Source organism: Lissotriton helveticus, chromosome 5_1, assembly GCF_964261635.1.
Source record: "Lissotriton helveticus chromosome 5_1, aLisHel1.1, whole genome shotgun sequence".
NCBI classification, from domain to species: Eukaryota; Metazoa; Chordata; class Amphibia; order Caudata; family Salamandridae; genus Lissotriton; species Lissotriton helveticus.
Genome location: NC_136065.1, coordinates 1,923,392,352 through 1,923,418,929, shown reverse-complemented (window position 1 = coordinate 1,923,418,929; position 26,578 = coordinate 1,923,392,352). Strand labels below are relative to the sequence as shown.

At 44.8% G+C, this 26,578-nt stretch overlaps 1 protein-coding gene across 6 annotated transcripts in view; it reads left to right on the top strand.

Moving 5' to 3' along the window:
* Positions 1-24,953, top strand: part of RARA (retinoic acid receptor alpha) — a 400,739-nt gene extending 375,786 nt beyond the window's left edge. For 3 of the 6 annotated variants that reach the window (XM_078645522.1, XM_078645523.1, XM_078645524.1), the window contains 5 exons: positions 11,268-11,431; positions 12,289-12,465; positions 13,188-13,392; positions 19,644-19,802; positions 20,511-24,953. In XM_078645522.1, coding sequence (XP_078501648.1) covers positions 11,268-11,431; positions 12,289-12,465; positions 13,188-13,392; positions 19,644-19,802; positions 20,511-20,716 — 911 coding nt within the window. In that variant the 3' untranslated portion in view covers positions 20,717-24,953. Of the gene's footprint in view, positions 1-11,255; positions 11,432-12,288; positions 12,466-13,187; positions 13,393-19,643; positions 19,803-20,510 lie in introns of all 6 variants that reach the window. The other 3 variants (XM_078645520.1, XM_078645521.1, XM_078645525.1) reach the window with 1 other exon arrangement.
* The last annotated feature ends 1,625 nt before the right edge of the window (positions 24,954-26,578 follow it).

Sequence of the window (26,578 nt, the reverse complement as noted above, 5' to 3'; positions counted from 1 at the left end):
GAAAAGGATCGCACCACCCAAGCGGGTGCCGCCACCTGCATGGAACTTGAACACAGTCCTAACGGAACTCATGAAAGAGCCCTTTGAACCACTTCACAAGGCCTCCCTAAAGATGCTAACTATGAAAACAGCCTTCCTGGTTGCGATAACGTCCTTACGCAGAGTAAGCGAGCTTCAAGCGCTGACGCTACAAGAACCATACATACAAATACACAACGATAGAGTTGTGATGAGGACTGACCCACACTTCATGCCGAAGGTGGTATCCAATTTTCACATGAACCAGTCTATACAGATACCGAGTTTTTTCCAAAAACCCACAACCAGCGCAGAGAGAGCTCTGCACACCCTGGACGCCAGAAGGGCAGTCATGCACTACATTGAAAGGACAAAGGGGCACAGGAAAACGAAACAGTTTTTTGTGTCCTTCGCAAACAGCTTCATGGGCAAAGCAGTAACCAAAAGGACCATTGCACGATGGATCGCACAAACAATCCAACTCTGCCACAAACGGGCAGGACAGGAACTGGCTGAGGGGACACGTGCCCACTCCACCAGGAAGAAGGGCGCTACAATAGCCTTCCTGGCTAACACACCCATAGAGGACATATGCCTGGCGGCAACATGGGCTTCGGTGCACACGTTCACGAAGCACTACTGTGTGGACATACAAATGAACAAGGAAGCTCAAGTGGGACAGAAGGTGCTACAGCACATATTCAACACCCAACGCTCATCTTCCACCCAGCCGCCACAGAGATGAGAAACCGCTACAAAATCTATGCACAGCATAGTGAATCCAGAAAGATTCACGCTGCAAAACGAATAGTTTTCTTACCTGTCGGTGTAGTTTTGCAGCTTGAAGATCTTTCTGGATTCACTAGCGAACCCACCCGCCTCCGCCAGAAAGATGAGGCTGGAGAGAGAAGAGGTGGTTAACTAAAGAATAGACTTTGAAAATACAAAGCGGTAAATACAAACTAAGAAGAACATTGCCATTACTTCGGAAACGAAAGAAACACGGAAAAAAAGAACCCGAAGATGGCGCCCAAGAGTGGGAGCTTCCGCAGGAAGCATGCCGACGTCACCGGAAATACACCCAAAGGGGGTGTGACGCCGACGCCCACCTGGGCAAAGAGAAAAAAAAAAAAAAAACAAAGAAAAGACTACGAATCCGGACCCAACCACAAGACCGCGGAATAATGCACAGCATAGTGAATCCAGAAAGATCTTCAAGCTGCAAAACTACACCGACAGGTAAGAAAACTATTCGTTACTTACCTGTAATCCTAGTTCTCTTCCAGGGGTATACTCATTAAAGTCATAAGCACTGAATAATCTCCGCCCATGAGCGGGAACCCGGAACACATAATAAAATATATATATGTGTAAATATATAACAATAGTACATAGTACTAAACAAATTATACACATATATATGTATAAACCAAGAATATGCAGCCCAACATAACCCATAGGCTAATAAAGCCATCTTTACATATTTTCTGCAGTATGAAAATAAACTATATAAACAATGCAATAAACAGGCATGAGCCTAAAAAGCATTCCATAATCTGCAAAAAACCTTTTATTTTCATCAAAGAATTTGTAATAAAAGGCAATTAGCCTAAGAAGGCTGCATACAGAAAAACTATCCCTGTACAGAAAATCAGACTGACACCTCGCCTTTAAGGCCTCAGAGAATCTGAACACTTTGCCTTTAAGGCCTCCAGGGGAACTCTGTTCCCATCATGCACCACAGGTGACAGTTAGGTCAGTTCTTTTGTACGGTACAGTAAACTTAGCAGGTATCTGCATCCAGAAATACATTATTACTATATTCAAAAAACCATAAAGCTAAGATAAAGCCTGGGAGGCGGGAGGGTGCTTATGACTTTATTGAGTATACCCCTGGAAGAGAACTAGGATTACAGGTAAGTAACTAATCCTGCTCTTCTAGGGGATACTCATTAATAGTCATAAGCACTGAATAGAGTAGCAAGCTCGTACCCACAAAACGCGGGCGAACAGAAAAAATAATAACAGCTGTAACACACAGATCTCAGCTAGAATTAGCAAATACATTTCTGAGAGATGCTTGCCCAACTTGTGCATCTGCCTGTGTGTCTGAGTCAAGGCAATAATGGTGAGTAAAAGTATGCACTGAACGCCAAGTAGCTGCCTTACAAATTTATGCCATAGAAACATTTCTAAGGAGAGCTATGGTAGAAGCTTTCCCTCTTGTAGAATGCGCCTTTGGTCTTACTGACAAAGACCTATTTGACAACTGATAAGCTAGAAGAATACAAGAAACAATCCATCTAGCAATGAACCTCTTAGATGCTCCAGAGCCTGTATTAAAAGGACCATAGTTAATGAACAAACGGTCTGATTGTCTCAAAGTCTTTGTTCTATCCAAGTAAAACTTAAGGACCCTCTTCAGATCTAAGGAGTGAAGAGCTCTTTCAGCAGGACCGGTAGGATTTGGGAAAAAGGTAGGCAAGGTTATGGCCTGATTAATATGAAAATCTGACACTACCTTGGGCAGAAAAGCAGGATGTGTCCTGAGTACCAATCTATTAGAATGAAACACAGTAAACGGTTCTTTGCAACACACAGCCTGAATCGCGCTCACTCTACGAGCAGAAGTAATAGCTACCAGGAACGCTACCTTCCAATTTAAGTGTTGCAAGGAAGTAATATGTATATGTTCAAAAGGAGCACCCATTAACTTAGTTAACACCACATTAAGCGCTCACGGTGGAGAAGGAGACCTGACTGGCAGATACACCTTTCTCAAACCTTCCAGAAAATCCTTTACTACAGGCATCCTAAAGAAGGAGGCCTGAGTAGGCGATTTTCTGTAGGCTGTGATCGCAGCAAGGTGGACTTTAATAGAATTAAATTGAAGACCAGATCTTGCTAAGTGTAAGAGATAGGGCAAAATCACCTGTTCCTGACCATGGATAGGATCAAAACCATTACTCTCACACCACAGATAAAATTGTTTCCACTTAAATCCATAGGATTTCCTTGTAGAAGGCCGTTTCGCCTCCTAAGGATGTGCATACAGTCAGAATTCAACTGCAAGTCTCCATACTGGATGACTTTAGGAGCCATGCTGCCAGGCGCAGGGAGGACAGATTGGGGTGGAACACTCTCCCCTTCTGCTTGGACAGAAGATACGGGCGACACGGCAATATCCTGTGTGGCACTTCCGACAACTGAAAGAGATCTGGAAACCACCATTGGCGTGACCTTGTAGAAGGCCGTTTCGCCTCCTTAAGGATGTGCATACAGTCAGAATTCAACTGCAAGTCTCCATACTGGATGACTTTAGGAGCCATGCTGCCAGGCGCAGGGAGGACAGATTGGGGTGGAACACTCTCCCCTTCTGCTTGGACAGAAGATCCGGGCGACACGGCAATATCCTGTGTGGCACTTCCGACAACTGAAAGAGATCTGGAAACCACCATTGGCGTGGCCACTCGGGGGCAATCGGAATCATCCTGGAGTCGGTTCTGTACATCCTGTTGATTACTGTTGGTATCAACGGGGTCGGTGGAAAAGCGTACAGTAAGTTCTGACACCAGTCTATCAAAAGGGCATTCCCTTGAGACCCGTTCTGGGGAAACCTGGACGTGAAGACGGGGCATTTTGCGTTTTCCGCGTCTGCCAACAGATCGATATCTGGTGTCCCCATGCCTGGAATATACTGTTTGTGACTTCCTAGTTGAGAACCCAATCGTGAGCCTCGACGAAGTCTCTGCTTAGGAAATCCGCCTGCGAGTTGAGAGTTCCCGGCAGATGCACAGCTGTTATCAACAAGTCTCTCGCTAGTAACCAATTCCAGATGTTCTGGGCTTCTATGGTCATAGTCCTGGACCGGGTACCCCCCTGCTTCTTTAAATAATACATTGTCGTTGTATTGTCTGTTTGCACCAGGAGGGACCGAGACTGGAATGATGGAAACAGGGACTTGAGGGCTATATGAACAAGCCGTAGCTCCAGCAGGTTGATGTGATAGCCCTTCTCGGAGTCGGACCATAGCCCTTGTACTTGCAGAGGGCCCATATGAGCACCCCAACCCTGGAGTGAAGCGTCTGTGATCAGAGTCTAAACAGGAGGGTCTTGATGAAACGGAACACCTCATCAAGTGTGATCTCTTCATCCACCACCTGATGGAGTCCTTGGCGGACTGATGAAGAAGAATTCGATCCTCCCAGCATCCCGTCGTCTGACTCCACTGATCCTCTAGACACTGTTGCAGAGGACGCATGTGCAATCTTGCGTTTGGAAGTATGAAGATGCACAATGCCATGGATCCCAGAAGAGAAGATAATTGACGAACTGTCGGATAAGTGGATTGATGAAGCAGTTGACACTGACCTGATTGATAACCACCTCTCCTCCGAAGGACACACGTTCTCTTTCTGTGTCCAGAAGAGCTCCCAGGCAGTGGATCCGCTGAGTAGGGTTCATAATCGATTTCTTGACATTGACCTGGAGACCCAACTTGTGCATGAGATGAAGACATATGGACAGATGATCTTCCAACAGAGATGGGGATGAACTTTTTAGGAGCCAGTCGTCCAAGTAAGGATAAATGAAAATTCTGTTTCCGAAGGAAGGCAGCAACCACCGCCATACACTTAGAAAACGTTCGGGGAGCTGACTTTAGCCCGAATGGAAGTACTGCATACTGGTAGTGATGAACAGACACTTGAAACCTGAGAAATCTGCGATGCCTTTTGGAGTTTGGAACATGAAAATATGCATCCTTCAGGTCGATGGAACACATCCAGTCCCCCTGATGTAACTGAGGGAATATTTGATGGAGCGCTAACATTCGAAACTTCTCCTTTCGAATGAATCTGTTCAACAGTCTCAGATCCAGTATGGGCCTGAATTCTGCTTTAGGACCTTTCTTTTTCACCAGGAAAAAAACTGGAGTACAGACCTTGGTTTAGCTGTGGATGAGGAACTTTCTCTATTGCTTTCTTGCACAGAAGGATGTTTGCTTCTTTTTGCAAAAGCTTTAGATTGTGATGAAACATTGTCTTCGGAATGATAATGGGAGGAGGTTTCTTGAATTTTAGGAGGTAGCCATTTTGGATGATGCCGTTGACCCACCTGTCTTTTGTTAATCTTCTCCACTCATCCCAAGTATGACGCAATGCTTCCTCCTACCGGAGTGGACCACGGCTGCGGAGGAAGTTTCTTCTCATTGCTTCTGAGGCTGTTTTGCAGCAGAGGACTGTTGTCTGTTTCCTCCCCTGCCTCGCCCAGGTCTGCGCTGTTGAAACTGAGACCTCTGTTGGTTCTGGCCTTGATTTTGCGAAGACCAGTTTGACGATTGCCCATGTTGCTGAAACGACCTCTTGTCGTAAGGACGAAAATTAGAAAGCGGCGGAAGTCTTTCTTCTACTCCAGGCCCACTGCCTTCAGAGTGTCCCGCTCCGACTTCATCTTGGACATCTCATCATCCGCATGAGATCCAAATAATGTCGACCCGTTGAAGGGTAGATTAACTATTTTTCTTTGGGCATCCGGCTTAAGACCCGTGAGACGTAGCCAAGCCGATCTTCTGAAGCATATGCCGTGGGCATAACCGTGCGCTGCAAGATCAGCCGAATCCGCAGCCGCACTTATACTTTGATTTGCCACCAATCCACCTTCAACAATCTCCAGGAAATCTTTCAACAATCCCCAGGAAATCTTTCTCATCTTCCTTTGGAAGTCTTTCCGCAAACGTCGCCATAGAGTCCCATAACAGGCGATCATAGCGACCCAGCAAAGCCTCCGCACTGGCCACTCTCATGACAGAACCAGCTGTGTTACACATCTTTTGGCCCAAGGAATCCATATTTTTACTGTCTTTCTCCGGTGGAGCAGATGAGACAGACGTAGCCGAATGGGCCTTCCTGGCTGCCGCCACTATGAGTGAATCTGGTGGCGGATCTGTGCGCAGGAACAGGGGGTCTTGAGCAGGTGCCTTATATTTTTTCGCAATTCTTGAGGGCCCTTATCCCACTGTCGCTGGCGTCAAGAATGTCTTCATTGCCGGTTCCAACAAACCAGGCACCAGTGGAAGAAGAGGCCTAGCAGAGGACTTATGATGTAAAGTCTCAAATGTGACAGAAGACTTCACCTGAGGCACTGTCATAGTAATGTTGAATTTGCTAGCCCCACGACACAATACTTCATTGAAGGTTCCTAAATCATCCACAGGCGAAACCCTAGAGGGTGGCGTTGATGAGATCGTGGGCGAATAGTCTCTGTAAGAAGACCTTGTTGGAGAGGAAGAAGCAGGAGATCTATGTCTTCTCTCAGGGGTAGTAGATCGATGCCTACTGCGCTCCCTAGAGCGCGAACGCCTTCTCACTGGAGATCTGGATCTCCTTGGAGACCCACCAGCCGGTGGTCTCGAAGCCTCCATAGTAAGTGGTCTTTGATTAGGCCTTGGCTGCATTTTCCAATGACGGATGCTCTCTAGCCATCTTGGAGACATACGTGCAGGTGGTGTTTTACGCACCGGAGAGCCCTCCGGGGAAACCTGCACAATTTGCATTCCCAGTGAAGAGGAAGAAGCAGATGAGGAAGAACTCCGAATTTAATGTGGAGACCCAGAAGCTGGAGACTGCACCTCTCTGGAAACCAACTGTCTTTCTCCTGACCTGACTTTCTTGACATCGAGTCAGAATGCGCCACCACTGAAGAATCTTGGTGTGGCGAGGCTCCGACCACTGGAGATCTGTCCACCGATGCCCTTGACTGCAGGCCGTGTGAAGCAGACCTTGGAGGGTCATCCAGCACCCTCGAAGCTGATTCAGACCTCGACAAAGACCTATGAGCGGTCCGAGAGGCAGATCTAGAATGCCTCGTCGCCGCCCGTGAGACAGGTGGCGGAGGCCTCGACTTCCTCGACGTCGGACATTTTCTCGACGCCGACTGGACTTTCTCAAGCCTCGAGCCCGAGGCATGCCTCGACGTCGAACCATGTCTCGACGGCGATCTGGATCATCTTCTCTTTTCAGGTCTCGACGTCGTACCTTCGTCTCTCGACGTCGATCTCACTCTTCCTCTTGATGTCGACCGCACTCTCTCTCTCTCGACGTCTAACGCCTTGCTCTCGACGTCGTCCTCACAGCAACCGACACCAGATGTATCGACGTCGATACGCTTCTCGACGGTGACCTCTATCTCCGCTTCGACGCCGACTTATGCCTCGACGTCGATGCAGTTTTCTCTGGTCTCGACGTAGACGGTGATCTTGATTTCGACGTCACACTTACTTACTTTCTTCGACGTCGACGCTTCCTGATGTCGTTTTTTCTTGCTTTTACCTTCAGGAGAAGCAGATCTTCGACGTTTTGACTGAGAAGGGGACCTTGCAGATGACAATACACTCTTTGCCCCCTTTTCACGACGTCCTTCTCTCTCCATAAGCCCCAAAAGCCAAACCTTTTCTCTTTCCTTCAACGTTCTGCTAGAAAGCTTGAGGCAATGGTAACATTTTTCCACATCATGTGTGGAAGGCAGACAAACCACACAAACAGAATGAGGATCTGTTTTGGACATCTTCTTCCCAGAGTTCCCCTGGAGGCCTTAAAGGCGAGGTGTCAGTCTGATTTTCTGTACAGGGATAGTTTTTCTGTATGCAGCCTTCTTAGGCTAATTGCCTTTTATTACAAATTCTTTGATGAAATAAAAGGTTTTTTGCTGATTATGGAATGCTTTTTAGGCTCATGCCTGTTTATTGCATTGTTTATATAGTTTATTTTCATACTGCAGAAAATATGTAATGATGGCGTTATTAGCCTATGTGTTATGTTGGGCTGCATATTATTGGTTTATACATATATATGTGTATAATTTGTTTAGTACTATGTAATATTGTTATGTGTTCCGGGTTCCCGTTCATGGGCGGAGATTATTCAGTGCTCATGACTATTAATGAGTATCCCCTGGAAGAGAACTGTAGCCTAAAGAGTTCACACAGTATGACCCCAAACATATAGCAAAGATGATGCCACCACCTATTAAACATAAGGGGGCAATGTTTACTTGGGGACAGATTTTGTCGTTGTGCAGGTCTTTCCTCTACTGATGATTCACTCTGCGCAATACATGGCTCCACAGAAATCCGCCCCACTTCCTATGTTCTAGTGCCAGCTGCTGTAGCAAGAGATGAAACCAAGGTGTTGTGTAATGTTGCACTGCTTGCACAACCTTCTTTTGAAGAAGTAGCAGTTTGGGAATCCATTACTATGAAAGTTTGTTTATGATGAAATGGTTGTGGTTTTATGCAGCCCCAGAAGGTAGCATTGGACAACTAAAGCTTGTCTGTATCCTCTTTCTAGCTGTTTGTGATAGAGCTTTCGTGTTCTTTGTATGATCTCCAGACCTTTCACACTTCATATGGAGATTTAGAAACATATACCTCAGTGTAACATTTATAATAAGTACAATGCATATACTACAATAGCCACATACACTAACACATACAACATACATTTGCATGGGATTAGGTGATAAAACTGAGTATAAATGTGACTGCGCATTGACGAGACACTCGGCCAGTGCCAAATAATTCTTATTTAGTGAGCGAGGGGAAACCTTTATTTATGGAATAGTGAGACTTTTTTTCTGCGCCAAATCCCCTTGTGCAGTGTACAAACCCTGTACCCAGGGTGGGATACAACAGACTGTTTAAAAGGGCTGCCCTAGGCTTGTCACACAATAGGCTAGCGCTTTTAATGTTTCTTTAAATGGTGTGTACACTCAGAATCACAAGGTTATGCTGCTCCCTTATCCCCCGGATATGGAGCTCTGTTTATAATGTTTCTTTATACAGCGTACATCCTTCTTTCAATAGTTTACAACACTTGACTGCTTGCAATCTCAGAAAGATCCCACAAACCCAGCTACATTGCTAAAACCCTGCATGAAAAATTGACCATGATTTACTTGTTGGATTCCTCGCTTTTCTTTCTTCAGTTACTCTTCTAACCTTCCATCCTCTGCATGCCTTCTATATCTGAGGATAGCCTCCTCAAAGTCTTGTTAGTGCCTTAATCCTTCTTATTGTAATTCTGAAATTGGCTGATACCTCATTTCATAGATCACAATCTCTCCTCTTTAAAACCCTATACCAAGAGCCACTAGAATTATGTGATTGTGGCGATTTTCGCATAGTTATAGATTTGCCACTTAATCTATCATCTGCTACATAGTCTGCAGATTCTAACCAAAAAAATGTTGTTTTAAGCTCAAATTGTTCAAAAGTTACAAAAAATATAGCGACAAGTGTTGCCGCATGCTGGAAGGCCCTTTACAAAACTGGAATGGTTACCTTTCTGTTGCTTATTGCTATATTTGAGTCACTGGTACTAATGAGGGGCAATCAATGCCCGGACAGTGTTGCCAAGTTTAGAAATGACTAAATAATGAAGTTAAACTACTACAAAATGTGCTGCATTAGGCCGCATAATTTGCCTTTTTCTAGCTGTATAATTTACTCAAACCAGCCCCATAATTTGGCCCTTTCCTGCTGCATAATTCCAGTGGCCCTGCCTATACCTGTAAACTAACATTACCTAATCTCCACCATCCCATCTGTGTCACCAATCGTTTACCAGAAACCAAATAGCCCCACTAATGATCACACCTAATGGGAATGAATATATCACAAAGTAACTGGAGTAAATGCATGCAGTTTTTCTTAAAAGCACAAGACTAATCACAATAGAAACTATATTTTTAATTAATTGATTCACTATACTCCTTTTGCGCAAAAAACACACGTATTGGGTAGCTCTCTCGCGTGTTATAAGGCAGTACCACCTTGATTCAGACGACTACTGACCAGTCACCACTGAGCTGCGTGAGCGAATACGATCTCGCTCAGTAACGAGCGGCACTACAGCCAGGGCTTTAAGTGGGCCGGGTCTCAAGGGGTCTGAGCACCGGCAGTTTTTTAAAGGGGGCCTGGAAACGGGTCTCTATCGGGCTCTGTTTTGAGCCCTGGCACAGGTGGTCCGGTTTTTTTTAGGACTGCAGTGACAGCACTTTGCAGTCAGGAAAAAAAGTGCCATGGCGCAAAACAGCCCGATAGAGACCCATTTCGAGACAGCAAGCACATAGATGTGCGCGTGCCCGCACTGCTCACTTCTCACTAGTGGAGAAGTTACGGCATAACGTCATGCCAGGAGACCGTTGTAGGGGAAGGGAAATCCTTTAAAAAGAGTCATTTTCTTTCTGGATTTCTCTTCTCCTTTTGAAACTCAGGAGCAGCAACATTGTGGTAGGGTCACCAGAGTTTTAATTGGAAGCGTTTTCAATATTATATGTAACAAGCCATAGTTGCAACATATTTATTTTATGCAACTAATAACCATTGACAAAGCCAATAGTCCTGTCTTGTTGTAGGTATGATGTTACTTGTTGTAATCACATATCTGGATGCAATGACAGAAACAGCAAAATACAAGTTGGGCGGCACACTATGCTAAACACAGATTTTTAGCGTGTTTTAAAGGCACGCCCCTAATTACACTGGCCACGCCCCTTTGAGAGACCCCCCCCCCAGTTTTTTCATCCCACTTAAAGCCCTGGCAGTCCTCTCGGGCCTCCCTGTGGGCGGCATCCTAAGTAGGTAGATTTGGCCCCCTACGGCTGTATGGGCTGCTGGGGATGCAGCCGAGAGTAGGTTACCTTTTGTGGGTGGTTTATGAAAAAACACAAGCGGGAACAACTTGGGCCTGACTGTGCACTAGCGCGGATGTGTGGGTGTGCGTATTATTAAGGAAATCACTGCATGCAACAGGCACTTGGTCTGAAGTAACGAGATGCCTGACTCTTGTGCGTGACAGAATCCTTTAATGTTTTAATTTAGTTTGTACTATTTCAAGATCAGGTATTATTTAAAACTTTTTTCTTTTCCAAAACAAAATGTGCGTGTTTGCTTATTAAAAAAATGTCCAGTATGTTTAATTGGGTGTAAAAATGCTGCACGCTGTAGTTGAACTGCATGAAACTTAAAAATTCAACGCGCATAAGATTGGTCTGTTCAACCCCATCTCCTTTTCCGGACCAAGACTCGTCCTGCAGTTTCACATCTGTTCTTTTGTCCTTCTTTCATGTCGTCGTTTAGTTAAATGTGCGAAGGGGGGTCTTGTAAAGGGCAGGGAGGAAGGGCTATTCTTCATTGTCGTCTATCAGCAGATCGCTGAGTGAAGCCTTTGTAATTCTAGTGCTTTTTCCAGCCGTTAGGAACGACCGGAACAAGAAGAAGAAGCAGGAGGCCCCAAAGCAGGAGTGCACCGAGAGCTACATCATCACCCCGGAGGTGGAGGATCTTGTGGAGAAAGTGCGCAAGGCTCACCAGGAAACCTTCCCAGCCCTCTGCCAGCTCGGGAAATACACTACAGTGAGTTGGCTGTAGCACTAGCCTTGCTTTAGGCGCTTTGTTCTCATTCTTCACTTCCTCACTGTTCCCATTCTGGACACTTAAAGCTGTCCCGCTGGTTGTTTCCTCACTGATATGCTTTGTTTGTTTCTTCCCTGCCACCATTTGTACCGTCCATTTCCCCATAGTCGGCCTGAATACTTGGCTTATTAAACCCCTTGGCCCCTCCATTCTTTGGTTAGTAAAGCCTCTTTTTTTGCTTACAAAGGTGGCTGCCATCTTGGAAAGGTAACGTTTTCTCTCCTTCTTAATAGCATCTCCTCAATAATACAAAAATACGAGTGCCTATCACTAAGAATGTTTTCGATTTTACCGAACAAGTGTAGCAGCTCAAACTCCAGTGCATGCCTTTAAAAAGCACGGCCCATTTTAACCGTATTGGCAACGTTTAAAACTATTCCAGTTAGTCATATTTTGCGAAGTGTGCTTAGAAAAAAGCCCACTAAAGCTAGCTCAGTGTCCTACTGGCACAATGAATGGTTGGCTTTCCATATTTAACCTTACTAAGCATGTTCCACAATTTTAACGATGGGTCCTTGTCAGATCATGATGGGTGCAATATGTGTTGCCTGTCTGCCCATGTTCATTACAGTCCTCCAGAATTCGAATACCTATTATTCAACTGTGGCAGCCTCATTTACCGGGCATGGGCCGTTTCCTAGAAAATTAGACACTTTTTGTGCTCAGCATTCCTCTTTTCCTGTAATCCTTCTAACCCTTTGATGCCTCCCTGCTTTCCTGTTGTCGTCCTGGTACCTGCATAGTTAGTCTCTGAAGCCTGCTGACCGTCTATCTATCCCTGCTTGATTTCCTTTCAGAATAACAGTGCGGAAGAGCGGGTGTCTCTGGACATCGACCTCTGGGACAAGTTCAGTGAACTGTCAACCAAGTGCATCATCAAGACGGTGGAGTTTGCAAAACAACTACCCGGCTTCACCACACTCACCATCGCCGACCAAATCACCCTCCTCAAAGCCGCCTGCCTCGACATCCTGGTATGTTTAAGCCTGGTTTCCCTATTTCACTTGTGTTGTAAAATACTGGTTGTTTAAGATGTGAGCGGTGCGGTGCATCGGGCAGCTCCTGCTAATACAGGTGCACTTAATTTTTCCACAAATGTCACCAAAAGGAACCTTTCCATGGAAAACCCGTACAGGAAAGTGAATCAGGCAAGCACAAAACCTACTTGATTTTAAATGGCCAGGAAGTGTACACTAAGATTTTGCCTCTCTGGGGACATGCATAAAATATCTTGGTCCTCCTCACCTGGCACTTATGGGCTGCCCAAAGTTTCACCTGACAGTGCCTGTCACAGAATAATCACCCAGTGGCCATTGGCTTTGAGGCATATCACAAGAGCGAAGTCCTAGCCAGTCATTTACTCTAAAATTTGATCAAATGTTTCTTTTTTGCTACCATATTGTATTGATTTGAGGCCTACCTCCGCATGGCTAAGTAGTGGCCCCACTGAGTTGTAACAAGCTGCGGCTTCTCTATGTTGTGCTGATTCCTGGCTCTGAGATGCATGTGGGTTGTGGCTCCACTCCTCTGAGGTGCAGAGTGTGTTTTGCCGAGTAAAAGTTCTTCAGAGGTATGCTTCGACTTCTCAGAGTCATGCTAGACCATGCTGTACAGGTTTAATGTGCAGTCACAGCTGCCCAAGTTATGCTTCCCCCCCCCCTATACTTGCAATGATTCTATCTGTATCCATCTTTAGATTCTGCGAATCTGCACACGGTATACGCCTGACCAGGACACAATGACCTTCTCAGATGGGCTTACGCTGAATCGTACTCAGATGCACAATGCCGGCTTTGGGCCACTGACGGACCTGGTCTTCGCCTTTGCCAATCAGCTGCTACCACTAGAAATGGATGACGCAGAGACGGGTCTTCTCAGCGCCATCTGTTTGATCTGTGGAGGTGCGTATAGGGGCACATAAATATGTTGCATGATCAAATGAGCAAAGGCTGAAAAGATGCTATGCTCCTTATTGTGACAGTGAGATCTTGGAATTCGTTTTTTTATTTTGTAGATAAAATGGTGTTGGGAAAATTGAGGGGTTTCCCAGTAGGTAATTGCCTCTAAAATACAATAGATCAGGTGCTGCACCAATCAAATGTTAGGGGCACATTCAAGTTGCTGTTTATATACAAGGTTTCTCACCATGGCATCTGCCATTTGTTGCGCAAGGTATGGCTTGTAAGATGGTGGATGTTTTCCCAGAAGTTACTGTAATTTGTGGGTCTGGTCTGTCTGTATAGGATGAATTCAAGACCCAAATTCTCAGTCCAGGTTCAGAGACGCGAAAGGAGTTGATCTCTCTCTGTGCTTTTTCGTCCAAATATGCAACCAGCTCAAAGCCAATCATAAAAATTTGTGATACCTTCTCTAGATTTTTGTAGAGATGCAGAGGCCGGTTATCTAGCCCCCCCTGCCACTAAGGACTTAGGCCTAGATGTAGGTAACTTGGAAATACCAATTCCTAAATACCGAATTTTACCGATTCAGTATTTAGGAATTGGTATTTCAGATGTAGGTAAGAATTCTGTAAAAATACCAAATTCTTAATATTAGTTATTACCAAATCAGTAATTGAGATTTGGTAATAACGAATACCTACGCATTCATTCCTTTGGGCTTGGAGGCCCATAGGAATGAATGTGAAGACACATCGGTAATACTGGGAGGTATTTCAAGGGTGCCAGGGTGTCCAAAGGACACCCTGTTGCACCCCTGAAATGTACATGTGGCACACATGCATGCCCTAAGGGCATGGATGTGTGCCACATGGCACATTTCAAAAAGCAAAAAAGTGCTTTTTGAAAGGCAATCGCTATTTACCACCAACTCCAAGTTGGTGGTAAATAGCGATTCCTTAAGGCTGAGGTGCACTGTTTTAAGTGCTACCTACATTGCATTTAAAGAATCGGTATTACCGGTTCCTTAAATGCAAGGCCATAAGGAATCGTTATTAAGGAATCGGTATTTACTGGTTCCTTAATACCGAATCCTCCCTACATCTCAAATGCCTAAATACCGGTCGGTAATGGTGAAAGTTAACGAATTTCACCGTTACCAGCCCGTATTGGGCCACCTACATTTGGCCCTTAGTCAATGTGCCAATCTTAATTAGAAAACCAGTTTTACTGCTACCATTCCACAACACACTGAGCAATATTTGTGGGAGATGTGTTCTAGGGAACAGTCAATCACATGAGATGTTATGGGGACAAGTGGAGGAACCCAAAAGACACAAAGGATACATTTTAAGTATTTATTTTAACATAAAAATCCCAGTCAAGTGAACATTATATGAATTGTAACTACAACAAAGACAAATAATATGGTAGTAGCAATGGTTATGAAAAGCGTGAATAATAGATTTCACTCTAATATGATTGCTTTTATTAATCCATAGCAGTCAGACCCTCATTTTCTGCTTCTAAGGTCTAACCTAATTCTAGGAAAGCCAAAAAGAAATCCTTTTTTAGAGTTTCAGAGATATTATAACATTGGAATGTTGGGAGCTCCTTTGAAAACAATGGAGTGCTCTGGGCTTATAATGGCTGGTATAAACCTGGAGCTCCAACATTCCAATGTTTCTTTGTTCACAGCTCTGGCTGTGAACAAAGGCTTCAGGGAGCCTGAGGGGATTCCAATCCCCTCGCGCTCCATGAAGGCTTTGTTTTTTTTGTTAGAACATTCTGTACTCTAGTGACAGAATGTTCTAATAGCCTTATAGCCCTTCGTAGCTGGGCTATACCGCTATTAAAGTCCCTCTCCCTTGTTAAAGGCCCTCGCCTTCGGCTCGGGGCCTTTAACGCTGGAGAGGGACTTTAATAGCCGGTATAGCCCTCTACGGCGGGCTATAAGGCTATAATACACACCTGCATAACTGTTTGAACAGTGGAGTTCTATGTTCGATTTAAAAAAATAAATAAAAAAAAAGTCTGCTATTCTCGTTTCACAAGGCCAGCTGCACTGCTAAGTCAGTGAGCAAAGGCTTAATGCCTCTGGTCTCTGTACCTTCAAACTGTTTTGGCTTGTGATTTTACTGTGGAATGACCATGGCAGGAAATCTATTTTATCTGTCAGGTCTCTTTCGCGAACCTAGTTTTATCTCCTAACAATAGCTATTGGGCAGGTGAGTCATAGTTGGATGTTGAAAGTGAAGCCTTTTCTGTTGGCCTGAAATGAGTCCTATAGCACCACTTTGCTTGGCGAGCATTCTTCAGTGTACGTGTAGAGATGCCCGTAAATGTACAGTGCAAAACTAGTGCATTTATTTATTTATTTATTCAAAGTTTTATATAGCGCGAACATGATCCTTACAGATATCAGAGCGCTTCACAGATACAAGGGTAGGGGAAGCAGGACTGAACAGAGATAATGGGAGCAGTATAATAGTCACTAACATAATAGGATAACAGTAACGTACAGAAAACATATCATTATACAATCAGGTAACAAGTAATATAAGAACGCACAAGTCATTGATCCCATTACAGTAGGGTTCAGGTCAACCTTAGATGTGTGGATGGCTTATACCAATTTCTTAGGATAGAGAGAACACGGGGTGGGGGCATGGGGAGGGTTATTCAATAAACTAAAGTGTATCATATATTGGTCGGTAGTACGAGAGTAGCGTAGTAGTGTCACATTCAGGTAAGAGTATAATGCCCGGAGACAAGGTGATCAATGATACAAAGCGATGCAGAGTCTCTGATCCAGCGTCTAAAAAGTTCAGGAGATCTTGGCCAGAAGGATGTTTTTCACCTCTTTCTTGAAGAGTGCAGTGGAGGTGATAAGCCTGGTTTCAGGAGGGAGCGCATTCCAGATCCTGGGTGCCATTCCTGAGAAGGAGCGCTTGTATGTTTTTTCTTTCCGGAATCTACGAGGTTTCAGGAGTAAATTGTAAATGAGTAAAAAGTGCATCTTGCTAAAGTTGTAATTTGTCTTGCATCTGCATTCACCGCAGCCAGGTGCTCCTCTGTCGTTTACACTCGCACTAGGGGTTTGCCCCTTTCATAGTTCTTTTGCACTTTAAAGTTTGGCTGGTGTAGTACCCCCAATGCTGACGGTTTTTGTGCAGAAAGATTGTGTTCTGCCCGTCTAGGACCGAAGCATCCCCTAAAATCAATCCATATGTATGTATTTACTGTTTGATTTTCAAAGCACAAATAGTAAATGAACATTTAATTTCATTTCATACATTCAAATATTTTTTTTAAAAAACCTTTACACCACACCTTCCCTCGCATCATCTACAAAAATTAAGTGCACTAGTCACTGTTTTGGTAATTTTACTATTGACGTATTAAAAATACAGGAAAAAACATGGTTGTGTATCGACATGATTAACAAAGTAGATGACATCTCAGCACACAATATTATTAGCAGCTCCCCCTCCCCCCCCTTACCTAGCACTGACAATAACTGAATTTGATCCCAAATAACCATACGTAGATCTTTCCATAGCATCCAGAGGAGAAGAATCACAGATAAAACCTCGATGTTCGTTCCAACGCCCCAACATTTTAGCCCATTTCTGTGGGCAGCCAGGGTCCTCGTAAACCACCCTTTCAGCCAGCATACACTAGTCTGTCTTTCTGCCAGCCTGAGTTGCGGCACCTGGTCCACCCGCCAGAGTCGTGCAATGTTTCTTTTGACTACACTCTGCACAAAGGTAACCCATGTCCGCTCCATGCGATTAAGGTCTTACTCTCCCCAAATATTGATTAAACACCATTTAGCAGAGGTGGTAACAGTGCTACTGCATAGGGAACTCATGCATCCCACAATCCGGTTCCAAACCCATTGTATCAGTGGGCATTTCCAGACAGTGTGGGAAAAGATGCCGTTCTGCTCACAGCCACGCCTACAACACTCATCAGTTGATCTACCCATTTTGAACATAGAGCTGTAGTATTTTTAGTTGGGCATGGCGGAACTTCACCCATATGGCCACCTCGCTTGGTACGCCAGCCCCCCCCCCCCTCGTCCTCTTCCAGGCCTCCGAATCTGGAGTCCACCTATACCTTAATTAGAACCGGGCATCAGGGACATTGTTAATCAACTTTTTATGTCACGAATGTGGCTTTACGCAGCATATGTTCATCTAGCAGTCTGTCTTCTAGGGGTGAAGATTTAGGGAGTTCCGTCCCTCTCGGCAAGTGTGTGCGGTATTTGCAGGTAACGAAAGTTCTCGAAGGGGGCTAATTTTGTAATATTGTTAGTCTAAAAAGGGAATGACATCCCCTCGATTCCATAAATCGCCAATCCGGGATAAGATCCCACTCGTCAAAACCTGGTTGTCTCCCCAGGGAACCCAACACCACTGTGTTTCAGCGAGGTGTTGCTTGTGTGATCTTGCCTTTCCAGCCCAGCCCGTTGGAGCTACTGCTCTACCTAACCAGCCACAGCTACACTCCCCCACAGCAAAAAGGAGCTCATCGGTGCCACCTCCCATATCCTGGGGTTTAAATGGGTGTCCAGCTGTGTATCGGAGTAAGCTGTCCATTTCCAGATTACCCAGCTTTTTTTGCCTCCTCATTGTGTGGCCGCCAGGAGCCATGACACTGCGTATCACACAACAGCATAGTGTGATTGAAGGCACTTTGATGTGAATCAAAATTACAGCTACCAGACTACGTTAGGGTGTAAAATAAAATAACCTTGAGGCATCTGGTCGCCCACCCCTTCTGTATCAGCCCCTCCCCCGTCTGCATCGTTCATTATGTTACCCAACCTTTGTAAACCCATGTGGCCGTCTACCTCTTCACAAGCCTATACCCTGCACCTTTTTTGCCACTGTTTTCCTGCCATTTCACTCCATATTTCCTTACCCTATTTTTTCCATATTATGCTAATTATTATCGTGCCATGTAAACTTGCACACATGCCTTCTTTTGCAGGTTCTGTGCATTTCGTAGGTCTAACATTAGCCAAGACCTTTTGATTTCACAAAAATAAATATATATATTCATAGTATTTTAGCCAGCCCTCTTAATCTATTGTTTGTTATATCATTCACATGCATACAGTATGGGCCTATGGTTCACCCACCTCAGCCATTGGCTGTCTTCACTTTGCCTTCACAAGGAGCTCATCTACACTCGGTATTCTGATAGATATCGCTAATCACAGATTCCTCGTCGTGCGAGTATCATAAACGCAAGACTGGATCCGAAAACTCAAAAAATAGTGCGACTCAGAGCCGACTTTATTCCACCCAGGAAGTGACAACGGAACCGCACACTTGTATGCTGCTCGGTCACTTCCAGTGTCCACACACAGTCCGCCTGGAGTCGCACGGCACCATCTATCGGCGCACAGCCTGGCGCCTCGGGATACTCGCATGGTGAGGAGTCTGCAGTCAGATAGAATATCAACCAGAAAGAGCATTACCAAAGGGAATTAGCGTGTTTGTTTATTTCCTTTCAGTGCCAGGATCAACTACAGCAAACTTGTGCTTTTTGAGGACAAAAAGGTTTTGCTTTCAGCCAGTTTAAAATATATATATATATATATATATATATATATATATATATATATATATATATATATATATATATATATATTGCTGTGGGCCAAGCAGCCATCCCAATACCATATCAAAACAAGTATTGACAAGACAGAAGGGTGGCTTCCAATGCAAGATCTATTGGCTTTGCAACTGGTTGTCTGGCCGGTGTTCACGTGTGACTCAGTATTGCGCTCGTTCTCTCCTTTCCCCTCCCTGGCTTGAGAAAGCCTCCCCGTCCCCTTGGTCTCAGAAAGGCTGGCTTGGGAAAGGTACACCTCGTTTCTGAGCTCCGAGATGAAAGGGCCTGGAACAAGAGGGAGGATTGTCTGAGGATGAAAGGAAACTGATCCCGAGCTTTTCTACTGAGTTACAAAACAATGCACAAGGCCAGTGGGAGGGAGGCCCAGTGAGACAGAGCGAGAGGAGCGTGTGTACAAGGCTAGGGCGACACCCGGTGGCCAGCCGAGGAATATTCCTGTTCTGCCTTGCTGCCAGTTCGCATAGGTTAATGGTTCTTGTTGACTAATGCGAAAGTGAAATGAGTTCGATCTTGCTGAATAACCTTATAGTGTGTTTCCGCCTCCTTTGCCGTGAGTGAGGGATTGATGTTTTAAACCACTTTTGTTTTCGTCCCCCTCCCTATAGACCGCCAGGACCTGGAGCAGCCTGACAAGGTGGACAAGCTGCAGGAGCCGCTGCTGGAGGCGCTAAAAATCTACGTCCGGAAAAGGAGACCGAACAAGCCTCACATGTTCCCCAAGATGCTAATGAAGATCACAGACCTCCGCAGCATCAGCGCCAAGGGTGTGTCCCTTTTTTGTAAAAATAAAAAAAAAGTATCTCGAGTTGCACAGCCATTCTTTTTCTTCAGTCGTTTCATCTCTTCTGTGGCAATATTTCTTAAAGGGGAGGGCTTTGGTGAGGATTTTCCAATGTATCTGCAAATTGTTTGGTGAATAGATCTGCGTCATTACAAAAACTAGCAGAGGGTGTAATGTTCTCAGCAGAGATACATTGAAAGAGACACTTTGGCATGTTGGCGATGAAGGCCTAAACCAGCCGTTGTTGGCCCTCTGGTACTCCATTGTCTTCAGCCGAGCTCCCTCTAGAGATGTGCTGGAAAACATCTGGTACATGAGAAATCAGACCAACATTAATGAACTTTGGGGGGTCGTTTCTGGAATGAAAGTCAGAAAAGTGTTTCATCAGAAGTAACATTCATTCAGTGAGCTCTGACAAGCTTCTCAGGTCCTTGCTGTCCCCAGTCCAGGTTTTAAAAAAATATGTATAAAGCTGGAACTTGGAATCTTTCTTATTCTATTAAAAGAGGACCAATAGTCCCAGAATTCAAACAAAAAAGTGGCCTGGGGCAGCTCCCTGGGAAACCTGGCAGCTATGCATTCCCTCATTCGTGTGGTGTGAACTTTATAAGAGCCTCGTATTGAAGCCATGTATGCACAGCCATTTTGCTCCCTACTGAGTCTGTCTTTCGTGTCTTTTCTTCCGCTGCAGGTGCCGAACGGGTTATCACGCTCAAGATGGAGATCCCGGGCTCCATGCCGCCGCTCATCCAGGAAATGCTGGAGAACTCTGAGGGTCTGGACAGTTTGACGGGGCAGGCGCCCCGTGCCAGTAGCCTGGCGCCCCCTCCAGGCAGTTGCAGCCCCAGTCTTTCCCCCAGCTCCAACAGAAGCAGCCCCACGAGCCATTCCCCCTGACGCTCGCTGCGTGGTTCCCACCGAAGGACAAGAGGGCCCGGCACAGCGGCTCAGACTGCATTTCCTTGACCCCAGTCTCCTCCGCAGGACAGACCGGGACACAGTGTTGGGGGTGAAGTGACGGTCGGTCCGGGCGAGCGAAAGAAACTGGAGCCGGTGTCAAAAGCACTGCACAGAAAACGGAAACTGGGCGGCCTTAGGGGGCTGTGAATGAGGGAGTGGAGTTCCTACGTTTTCAATGCACAACATCCGGCATTTCAAACTCCTGACCTAGATATTTGGCTACAGGGTGATGCTTTGGACTTGCGACATACAGTTAGTTGGTGGCTTGGAGTGGACGCTGGCACAATCCAGAATGTTCCTCTCTTCTCGTTTTCTGAGGAGAGGGAATCTGCTGCTCCCTACCTAGGCATGCCTGGCAGGAGAGCGCCCCCACGCGACCACACACAGACCGCTGCAGCTTGAGTAGCCAGGACAACGCACTGTGCTCCACTGAAGACATTGCCATTTTTTCTAATATCAGTTTTTTCCCTTCAATAAATTGGCTGCATAGAATAACGGTAATGACCGACAGGACAGTGTCTTCCTGTTTGTTAATGGCATTGGGACCCTCAAGTCCCCAAGCAGGTCATTATCGGACAGTAACAGACTGCCCCGTCAGTTTCTGTTTCCTAATTGGATCTGGTGCTGTGTAGGGAGGGGGTTGCCTCTGATTTATCTGCGGACTGTGCTGCGTATTCCCTTTCTAGTATTTGCTGTAGGGATAGAGAGAAGCAAAATATCGATAGAATCGTTCAGAGACACCTTGCCCCCAGAACAATATTGTTTTTTTTTGTTATAACCACTTACATAAACATTTCTAAAATTAGAACAAGCTTTCCTGGTCACTATTTCTCTCAGCTTCTGCATTGTCCTAGGGTACCCACCGCCGGGTAGCGTGTTAATTTGGAGAGATTCTGTACTCCAGGGACCACACAGATAAATGCTTCAGATTTTCCAACCCACAGTGTGTAAACATAAACTTAGATTTTCCTGGGTTTACCTGAAATTGAAGGATAGACCTTCAAAATGTGACGCCCACTCTTGCTATACTTTGAGCCCACTTTCAGAAGAATGTAATGTTTTGTCTGCATTGATCTGCAACTGATTTTTCGCGAACTAGCAACAATAAATATTAGCAACGAAGCCTAACACAGACACACGAGTCAGCGAGGCAGGTTTCTACTCCACTGCCCCACATCTGGAGGGAGGATCGTGACAAGAGGGGTCATGGTGGTTTAAATGTTACCAAAACCAGTTGCTTTTAGCACACACCTCTCAATCTCGAACTCACCTCGCAAGCCACACTGAACATTCACTTCACACGCCCTTAACCTCTTAATTTTGTATAATGGAACGGGTGCTCTTAAAGGGGCTGCCACTTTGAGATCCTCTAATGCACTTTCTTTTTTGTTGTAACAATTCCCCCTGGTCTTGCATCGAGCTCATTTCAGTCTCTCATATCTGAGGTCTGGGAATCATCTCAGATCGGGGAAGCCTGTATTTTATCAGCTCTTCTCCTCCCGAAACCCCTTTTGCCAGAGAGAGCTCCTGATTAACGAGACACTTGGCATTTCAGCACATTGTTCTCAATGTAAGCATTTCTCTCTTACCTCCCAACGAGAGTACATTCGGGACTACTCTGCTATACTGTGAAACGTTTGTAGCTGGCTTGTGCTTTGTCTGACGGATTAGTCAACTCGGGGCAGAGTTTTCAGGATATCCGTGGCTGATGTTCAGCCTCTTAATACACCATGGTTAAAAAAAAAACAGGGTCTAATGTCGGAAACTGGATTTTTATGCACAGTGCTCCATATAAACAAAGCAGTAATACAAATATTTTTAACTGTAAAGTATTCAAGTTATGGGTAGTAAATATTTCTTGGAAACCTCCCGGTATGCTTCAGGGATTTTCCATAGTGGGTCTGTGGTCTTGTGGTAATCTGTAAACTGCTCCCCAACTTCAAAAGTCCAAAGTATATCGTACTTTAAAATTATCAAACTGTGCCAGTAGAAAAGAAAAAAAGTAATTTCATCTCGTCATCTGGAACACTGTCTATCTCTTTTCTATTTGGGTGGCAAAATTAATTCTTGGTCTCATGCAAGCATTAATTTGGGCAATAACAGATTTTTGTTTTCTTATAGAGGTATGGACTACTTTCAACTGAATTAGAAAGAAACAGTTTAAAGAAAAAATTTAGTACAGGTTACAAAAAAACTGCCATCAAATGTGATTCTTTTTTTAACCGCATCGAGGACATTTACATTGAGGACTAAAACAAAAGCCAAGAGAAATTAAGTGACATCAGGAAAGCTTTTAAAAAATGATCAAGTAAGATAAAATGGGCTCTTCGGCAAACATGGCAAAAAGGATATCGGGGTAAAGGAGCTAGGGTATTCCACACCACTCCACCTATACAAATTATGGAAAACTCCCTTCCCAGACGTTTCTAGCTCAAAGACCTGTGAATGAACGTACTTTAAGGAAAATATGAACAGTTTCTGTCTACTTTACATTTCAGTATGTTTTTTTTTAAAGTTCTCATGAGGAAAGAAATTGTACTGTTTGCAGCCCTGAAGGCCGCCATAATCTTTGACAACCGGACAATGAGAAGAACCACACATAGACACAATCACCAGCAAAACCACTTCACGTTTGTTTCTTGTTTTTTCAAGTTGAATAAAATAAATGAAAATGTTCGTTTTTTCAGAAAATGTTGGAAAGGTTTTTACAAAGCTTGTTGAGGTTGGCATCTTTTCTGGAGTCTGGGTTTCACTGAATTTTAGAAAGTTTTTTTTCTTTTTCTGGAAGACTTTAATGCCCAGACCCCATGAACAGTAATGGACTGACTGCGTGATGTCACTGATGTATATAAAAATGTATTGTTTCCTATAAAGTTTGGAGAGTTTAAGGCTCCACTTGTTATATGCCTTTTCTTTTCATAAGATGTTATTTTTTTGTTCTGTTCTGTTCTCGGCGCATCACTGAAGGATTTGTGCTGCACACCAAGATGGCCGCTCGGATGCACGTGTATGAGATGAGGGGGATGAGGTTAGGGTAGAGAGGAATCATGGGGCACATGCATTGGCAAAATGAATGCACATAAAGAGCACCTAAAATCAAATTCTTGCAAACAAGTTCAAACTGGCATACTTTTTCTCCTTGGTGAACGATGTAAGGTTGAAAATTGAGCAAGAGTTTTGTCATTGCTGGCACTCAGGGACTTTTTATCTCTGCTTTTGATCTTCCACATCTTATGCACTTCTATTGGATTTGGTTCCTGGTTCATAATATTTTGACCCAACGATCATGTTGGATGAAAAGTTTGGGTATTGTGTCGCTGGCCAGCAGCTAAGTCTCACTAGCCGTTTCCCATCAATTTTAGATAAGTGTCCGCCCTTTGTTGACAAGTGAGTAATTGGTAAAGAGGGCCACTATCTCTGCACGTGAGGACTAGTAGGCAGCCCTACGTTTCACATCACAGTGCCAAGGAGATGATACATTGACAGTCGCATTAGTCCTTATATGCGGTTTGTTCAGTTTCTTCATTGACATTTGCAGAGAAAACATTGCCCAGTCTATACATTAACCTGACTGGTGTAAGAGGTAGGCTGTGCAGTTCGTTGTTCAGTAGATAGCGTACAATGCCAGTAGGGCTGGGAAGGTCAGCCACATATTGGTTGTGCTTTCATGTCCTCTACCTGAGAAAGTCACATAAGTACACGTAAGCACTTGCTCCATCTCCTGCCAAGTGCCCTATAAAGTACAGTGTTCAGGATAGCAATAAGTCCTATCTGAAGTTGAGTGAAAACATAAGTGTCCAAGTTTGTTTTTCTGTTTGAAAATGTTGCCACCTTTTGCTGTCCCTGACGGCTGTGGTTCTTTTGCCATTTGCGCTATCTGCACTAAATAGCCCCTCTGCTTGTTCATCGAGAGAGTTTTCAAAGAATGCCAGTTTGTTTCAAAATAAGCAATGGAGTCCACACCCCTAGGGCAAACCTCTGCTCTATGTGCCCCCAATCCTCCCCTATGTATCTCTCTTTGTCCCTTTCAAAGTGTTGTGTTCAAAGCATCCACTCAAAATTATACTATGAAACTGTTTCCAAGCATTCAGTGAGGCTTTGTATGTGCAAAAGTTACTGTTTGACTTTTCATGAACTCTATTGGCTAAAGAATAAAGTTATATTTATTCTAGAACTTTGGTTTCTGGTGGTTCATTTCGGGAGCCAGTTGCATTGCCTGGGTGAGAACTGGGCAACATCTCAAGATCAGCTCCTGGAAAAAACCTATTACTTCAGTAACAATACATTTGTAGCATGTGGTGCTTCAGCTCACATGCTCTGCATATTGAATGAATGAAACTTATAAAGTGCATGTATGCCGAGGCGTCATAGTGCTAGGTCTTTGTTTGATATCGTGGAGAGGGCCAAACACAGGCTTAAGTACAAAAACCATGTTTTCAAAGATTTTCTAAACGTATTCCTGCCATCTGCAGTGTTTGCACCCAACCCTGATGTTTTTTTCCGAGAAGTCTTGAGCCTCAAGATGACAGCTCCTTGCTCAAACCCACAATGACAATTCATTTACAGTAGACTATTTTTATCCTTTCCTTCTCAGGCTCTGGGACAATCAGCAGCCTTTCTACACCACGGATCAAAATCTTCAGCTGCAGCATCGAAACACTCCTCTTCATCAATTTAATGCTTTTAATTCGAACCCGATCCGGCGTGGTTTTGTAGACCAGGTCGAACGAGAAGGACTCAGGGTGGGGTCAGTTATAGAGAACACTCCGTTTTTTCCTTAGTGCTGTTCAGAGTTGCTTTAGGCAGGCCATCCCCGAATTTGCCATCTTTGCTGATCCTGGGACCACAAGGGTTTTAAACAGTTCAACCTCCCAAAAGCAAGAAATCCGTTTGCTACAGATGGCACATTGTAAAATGAAATGCCAAGAATCATTAGAGCAGGCCCCAGTCTTTAGACCTCAAGGTGGCTTACTATGAAGGTAAATCAGCATTACTGGCAGATCATCACAACAACCCCTTCTCGGATGGGTCTGATGTTGAGGAGGAAGAAATGCCTGAGACTCCACAAAAGTATGCACCTGTGACAAAGGATACACCAAGGACTCTGATAACTCATCTACCACCTTAAGCTTGACTCACTGGGATTAATCCTCACAAAATGTTTCTCATGGAGGCTGAGCACAGCTCGTGAGGGAGCCTGGTATTGCACCTCAAGACTGTGAGATGCAGTCTGCTTTAGCCACTGCCCCCGAGCTCACTTCGCGACTAGAGGCCACATTGCCTCACAGAAGCCTCAAGCCATGGGCACTGAGCATTGACACCAAGCCACGCCATCTTGATCCTAAGACGGACACCTCCTTCACTCCGAGATTTAGGCCTCTCTAGTGGAGAAGAGGACAACATTGCCGAAGGACCGGATGACGCCACAGTCGTCTAGGTCGAAAAAACGCCGAAGGAGGTAAGAATCATCGAACCCCAGGCACTCCACTGATATTCGAAAGAGTGAATCCAAGTCCTCCAAAGGAGCATTGCCGTCTAAACACTCGACGACCGCAACTACATCCAAGGACAAACAGCATTTTGGTTCCTTTAACAAGGACTCCCAGATAAGGCAAAGGCATCGAAGAGCGGTCAGGAAAGGGACTCTTCGACGTCTAAAAATGAAGGGTTTTAAGCGGCTACAACTTCGACATCCACAACCTCAAAGAGAAAGGCCGAAACTCTCTACTCCGACCACGACCACGCGTCCGAGATGGAAAAAGAAGAAGATAAGGCTCGAGGCCGAAATGGCGAGCATCT